Below are 6,521 nucleotides of genomic sequence, written 5' to 3' on the forward strand. Positions count from 1 at the left end.
GGGGTAAGATACGAAAGGTCACACATGTTAAAATAGAGCATTTAAAAAAAATGCAATATGTTTTAATTACTCTATTTGTAAAAGTTTTTTTTTTAATAAACACAACTGAACAACTTTAACCAAAGTTTTCTACATGTAATTTCTATGTTTTATATTTAGTTGAATTACCTCATATTGGAATCAAAGATTTTTAGCTTATATGCCTTATGTTGGAATCAAGAAATTTTAAAAAATGAGAGCTAAGTTAAATCCAATAATTTAATCTAATATAATGTAGGGAACAATTTAAATTGTTAGAAAAAAAAACACAAAATTCTACTCTAATATAACGATCGATAACAAAATGCTACTATCATCAAACAATTTTGATTTTCTAATTACTATTTAAATTATTCTAAAGAAATGAAAGTTTCTAAATCACGGAATATGTCTAAAGCTTTGAAGCTTCTTTAGATTTGTGTGTCTCCTTAGGTGGTCTAGCTTCCATGTCTTCTTCTCCAATAATGGGATGCTCCTCTTTGATGGTAGTCTAGAGGTGAGCTAGATCTAGAAGTGGGAAAATTAATTGATTACTCGAAAGATAACAAGAAACTTTGAAGATTCTATATTAAAACTTGGGAAAAGGCATGCGTGTCTTGTCGTGAAAATGGCTATGCTATGGTGGTTCTTGGAGCAAGGGTAGCCTAATAATTCTAAAGGTGATTCACAATCCACTTCATAGAAAGGGAAATGGATGAGGGATTATTACAAATAAATGACCAAGAATGCACAAAACAACCTCCTGGATGCTAATGAAAAGGGGAGTATAAATGGGTGTAGAAGCTTCCCAACTAGTGGGAGATGATTCAGATATAACAAGATATGCAATTATGACTTAAGAGAGAAGATTTAGTTAAGGGAGGAAGGGGTTAAGTTAGAATTCAAATCAACTTGAAATAGAAGCAATAAAGGTCAAAAAAATGGTTGGAATTAAATAAATCACACAACTTTCAAACATGTCACCTAGGGTTACCCCTTTTTCTAGGAAAGTTCACTTAGACAACCCTACAACTCAACCCAAGTTTCTCAAGTGACTCTATAATTGAAGGTTTGAAAAAGAGGCATGGGATGGTGTGAAGACTCAAAAGCTAATCTAGATACTCGAGGAGTTGGAAAAGAGGCTAGGAAGGACACTATAAGCACAAAAAGACTAGCATCAATTTCAAAATTCTAAGAAGAGACATATTTAATGCCATGTGGGTGGTGAGTTAGATTGCTAGGTCTTCATTGGACTGCTTTGTTAGTGTGAGCAATTCTGGACACTTACAACATCAGTTGGTCAAAATTTAGATTGGAATTTTAAAAAATGAAAGGGATTAGTTTGCAACCATAAAAATGACCTAGGGTAATAAACCAATCAAATCTAGGCGGCTAATGACTTTATGGAAGCAGGTGCATAGGTGAATATAACAGAAGTGTAGATAGAATGAATGCACAAGACTATGTGCGTGTAAAACTAAGATGAATGCGAAATCTATAAGGATTCAAGACTAGGAGAATGAATCCAACTTCATACAAGATTGCTCAATATGGGTGTGTGAAACCAGTTTTTCAAAATAAATACAACAAAAAAATTAATGTAAATATTCAATTTTCATCATAAGACATATAGATAAAAATATTATTAATGATGTTAATTACAAATATAAACATAAACAAAATTATTATGACATAACAAAATGATGAATGATGTTAGATTGTTCAATTTGTGCATTATCCAAAATTATATTAATTAATTGAATAGTATGAGTCATTATTGATCTTCCCAATAGAACTTTTAAACCATTGTTAATGTCATTTACTAATGATACTCCATAGCTAGAGGACAATTTCCCAATGTCTTATGGTACAACTTGCAAACCATTAATACAAATAACAAAATGATCTATCCATCTAGTGTCAATTAGATATGAAACCTCAAGATACCAATATTTATTTAAGGTTTGCATATATATATATTTTTTATAATAAAAATAAATAAAAAATTACATAAGGGTCCAATCACTGTTAAAGGGACCGATTCAACACCCGGTTTTAAGAAACCTGTATCGATCCATGATTAGATTCGTGTATCCAATCATCGGTGACACCACGGATCGCAATCGACGGCAATCCGCGCTCGACAATATTATGAAAACACTGACCGTACGATGATGGTCGAAAAGAAACACAATAATAACATTAAAAGGGGAGATCTATTAAATAAGATTTTAACCGATTATATGCCATATAAAAATAAAAGCATAGTCAAAGCTACTTATTATTCTTCTCCTTGGGATAATTCGTTAGTTGTTTATTTTTCGTTTGCAATTCTTCGCGGTCTCAGAAGAACCAGGGTAAGGAACCTGCTTTTCGTTCTGCATTGAAGGGATCTTCTCTTTATGATTCAGCGAAGCTCCTTAATAATTTCTCTGCCGCGTTTTGGCTCTTATAATGGGTTGTTATTTTTGGTAATTGCAGATCTTTGTGTGTGCGTGTGTTAGTGTGAAGAGAGGAGGGTGGAATGGCTCGTACGAAGCAGACTGCGCGTAAGTCCACAGGAGGGAAGGCTCCCAGGAAGCAGCTTGCCACCAAGGTTAGTTATTTTTTCCATCTCGCTGATACGAGTTTAGGGTTTCGTGATTTTTGTTAGGGTTTTGAGTTTCGCGTTTCTTGTTTGTTTTTTCGGTTTGTAGGCTGCTCGTAAGTCCGCTCCCACAACAGGCGGAGTGAAGAAGCCGCACAGATATCGTCCCGGAACTGTTGCTCTTCGGTATGCTTAATTATTTTTAATTATTTTTATTTATTTTTAATCTGTAATTAGGGTTTGAAAAGATAGGGCGCGTTTCGTGTTTAGGGGTTTGATGACTGTCAGGGTTTGGGGGTTTGAGGAGAGTGTGGAGTTGAAATTTTTTGTTGTCTACAGCAAATGGTTTATAATAGTGGAAACCTAAATACGAATTTAAATATCAAAATTTAGGGTTTTGCGCTTGGGCTGTTTAGAGTTGTGAAGTCGTTAACCTGTTGTTTATTTTTGTCGTGCTTCAGTGAAATTCGTAAGTACCAGAAAAGTACCGAGCTTTTGATCAGGAAGCTGCCTTTCCAGAGATTGGTTCGAGAAATTGCACAAGATTTCAAGGTATGAACAAGCAATATCCTGTATGTGACTTTTTGGTTTGAGATGCTTTAATGTATTGTAAGGAATTTTTATGTTTCAAGGCTTTGGGGTAGCATTCAGTGGCTGCATGTGCCCTGTATTTAATTTTTGTACGGTGAAAATATTTTCTGAAAATTTTATTGTATTGCCTATGCAAGTTTTCATTGGGGTTGCAATTAGGGTTTTCAAAATGAGGTATGGACTCATGCGTTTTCGAATTGAATGATGAGTTATATATTTAATATATTCATATTGTGGATAAATTCTTCAGTTTCAATTCCTCCCTTGTAACTCGTCAAGCGAGTTGCATGTGGTATTTCACTTGATATCAACATTGTAGTTGCTTTGTACGATTCAAGTTGTGGCCAAGTTAGAGTTAGTATCGTGTGGCAATTTTTTGGTTTTGTTTTTCCTCCCCATATTTTTATACTATTTTTCTGTTTGAGTCGCTATGGTTATGTGTAGTCCCTAAGTTTTTCATGGACATACAACATACAGGGGTTGAGGAATGCATGCTTTGCCACTTTCTTCTTAACGATTTTGAAAGTGCTTCATAATTACCTTTTTGGCATGGGTTTCACAATTCTTAACTTGTTCAGGCATTGCTACTTATTTTTAAAACATAGTGTGTTTTGTAACTGATAAGGATGTCCGGATAGATTACGGTCTCCACACTTGTCCTTGTCAATGTAAAAGACTTACTTTAAGGGCAGGGCTTTCTGAGGAGGCAAACTCAGAAGTGTCAAACTTACTGGAAGCCAGCTTGCTCGTCATTTTGTTTGGATTAGTGGGTTTCATTTTCTCCAGTCAGCTTTTAGTGTCTTACCAGCTTGTCCGGTTGGGATAAACCTCCTGCAATGGTGCCATTATCATCCGTTCAACCATGTGTAGCGAGGTGTGTCTCGATGGATATGTTAATTGCCTTTGGCTGTCATGATAGACTTTTGTTCTGCCATGTTGTTTGGATTATCTGTTCATAATTCTCTTCCCGATGATGAATCACTCTGATGAATTTGAAACGTCTATTCACATTCTTTGATCGAGAAGATTTGATACATTTTATGGACTGTGGAAAACTTGTACCAGCAATTATCTCTTCATATTTATTGTGGTAAGAGAGTTGCTTTTGATGGGTTGTGTGGAGTTCATTGAGTGTCTCTTTTTAAACATTTTATAATTCAACGTGCTCATATGCGATCAGTTGGACTGGATAAGGAGTTGGTAATTTTTGAAATATGAATTTTGTAGGTTATACATTAAAAATCCTTGCTGCCAGTTGACAGGTCTGTGAGATGAATGTTTATAGTTGGTAATTTTTGAAAATGGATGATCATGAATACGCTTTAGTAGACTATACAATATAAAGCCCTGCTTCCAGTTGACAGGTCTGGGAGATGAATATCTATGGTTGGGAATGACTGTTTTATCTTTTATGCATGGCAATTCAAGTACTTTTGTTTTGCCTGATTTGTTCGATAAATTTTGCGGGATTGTTTTTTTTTGCAGACTGATTTGCGTTTCCAGAGTCATGCTGTGTTAGCATTGCAAGAGGCTGCAGAAGCATATCTGGTGGGGCTATTTGAGGATACAAACTTGTGTGCCATCCATGCTAAGAGGGTCACCATTATGCCGAAGGACATTCAGCTTGCTAGGAGAATTCGTGGTGAAAGAGCATAAGCTCTTTTAATCTAGCACAGATTTGCGACAAACATGATTTTTTGATTCTATAGACTAGCATCTCTTATATAGTTGTTGAACTAGGCTCTTAAATTCTGCACTAATCAGATATGATGTTGAACTAAAATAGAGACTCGTACTTTGATAGAGACTCGTTAACTTTAGCTAGTATTGAATAACATGTAGTGTTGGATATTACGTAGTGGTGATTTGTCAGATAGATTGCTTGAACATCAATCTTAAACATGGTTGATCGTTGTCATGCCTTGTGTAACGCATTATTTTGTGTGACATATTAAAATCGACAGTATTATGATTGAAACTTTTTAAAGACATCTTATCAGTCGTGGTCACATATTTGTGAAATTAGTTGTTAACCTTAGCTAGCATTGAATATTATGTGGTGATTTGTCAGATGGATTACTTAAAAGCAAATCTCAAATATGTTGATCGTGGTTATGCCTTGTGCAATGCATTATTTTGTGTGACCTATTAAGATCGACTTAATTAAGAATGAAACTTTTTAAAGAGATCTTATCATTCGTGGTCACATATTTGTGAAATTAGTTATTTCTTAAATTAGCCCGTGTATTTTTTCCCATGATTGAAACTGTGATTTTTTTTTTGCGGAACACAAACACACAGCGTGTGCCCAATTAATTCTACGGAGGTTCTGTTGCAGGAGGTTCTCAGGATTGTTTTCTAAATATTGTTTGTGTGTTTGTTCGATATGTGAGCCCCCTTTTTAGCTGGGCAAAACACTATATACTAGATCTTATATGGTTAAATGTTTCTAGTTGAAGTGTCTGAATCCAGTGGACTCTGTTTATCCTGAAAGCAAGCAAAGTCAAAATTTTAGAGAAAAACCGGAGTATTAGGTTTTTTTTATTGCGTGAATCAGAATTATCATTTCATTGTTACGTGCTTCCTCTTTATGGTCAATATTTTTGGTAGTTTAAAAGCTTGATGAACGTTTTGACCTCTTTTAATGTATGCTCTTAAAATTGTAAATTGGTTATTTTGGTAGAAAGGTTATAATTGGAAAATGGTGGAATTGATAAGGGGTGGTACTCATCAGGTCAGACTCTTAAATTGTAAATTGGTTATTTTTGTAGAAAGGTTATAATTGGAAAATGGTGGAAATTGATAAGGGGTGATACTCATCAGGTCAGACATGTATACACGGGGATTATTTTTCAAAACAGTGATATATCTAATGATGTGGGACTCGGTAACTGAAATTCAGAATTATCTATTAGGGTACTATAGGGCCGAAGTAAACAGAAACTAGAATTTTGAAAGATTTGTGGTTATGAATTTGGTTTAGCTGGAGTTAAAAGATCTATCGTACCTTACGATGAAATTTTACTCGACATAAGTAACTTTTGAATCTAACTTGAATTCTTATAGAACGATCAATTTATTGGTATTGCTATATCGTAAGGTCTCTATTAAAACATCTTAAAAATCTAATATGAATATGTTAATCTTAAGAATTCAAAGCTGAGAGATGACATATTGGTATATTTCACCACAAGAAATATAGGTTGCATGCGTGCAGACAACTCGAATTGTATATCTTTGTTCTTACATATAAACATATTTAATGAGGGGTAAGTCACTATTTAGAAGTTTCATATCGTTAAATGACAACATGAACCAAAAGAAG

The 6,521-nt window shown here is 34.5% G+C and overlaps 1 protein-coding gene across 1 annotated transcript; it reads left to right on the forward strand.

Moving 5' to 3' along the window:
- The first annotated feature begins 2,221 nt into the window (after positions 1-2,221).
- On the forward strand, positions 2,222-5,187 carry LOC131042777 (histone H3.3). The gene is made up of 5 exons (XM_057976097.2): positions 2,222-2,375; positions 2,500-2,614; positions 2,715-2,791; positions 3,067-3,157; positions 4,682-5,187. Exons 2-5 carry the CDS (start codon positions 2,543-2,545, stop codon positions 4,850-4,852), a joined length of 411 nt encoding a protein of 136 aa, XP_057832080.1. The 5' UTR covers positions 2,222-2,375; positions 2,500-2,542; the 3' UTR covers positions 4,853-5,187.
- The last annotated feature ends 1,334 nt before the right edge of the window (positions 5,188-6,521 follow it).

The sequence above is a fragment of the Cryptomeria japonica genome, chromosome 10 (genome assembly GCF_030272615.1).
Source record: "Cryptomeria japonica chromosome 10, Sugi_1.0, whole genome shotgun sequence".
NCBI classification, from domain to species: Eukaryota; Viridiplantae; Streptophyta; class Pinopsida; order Cupressales; family Cupressaceae; genus Cryptomeria; species Cryptomeria japonica.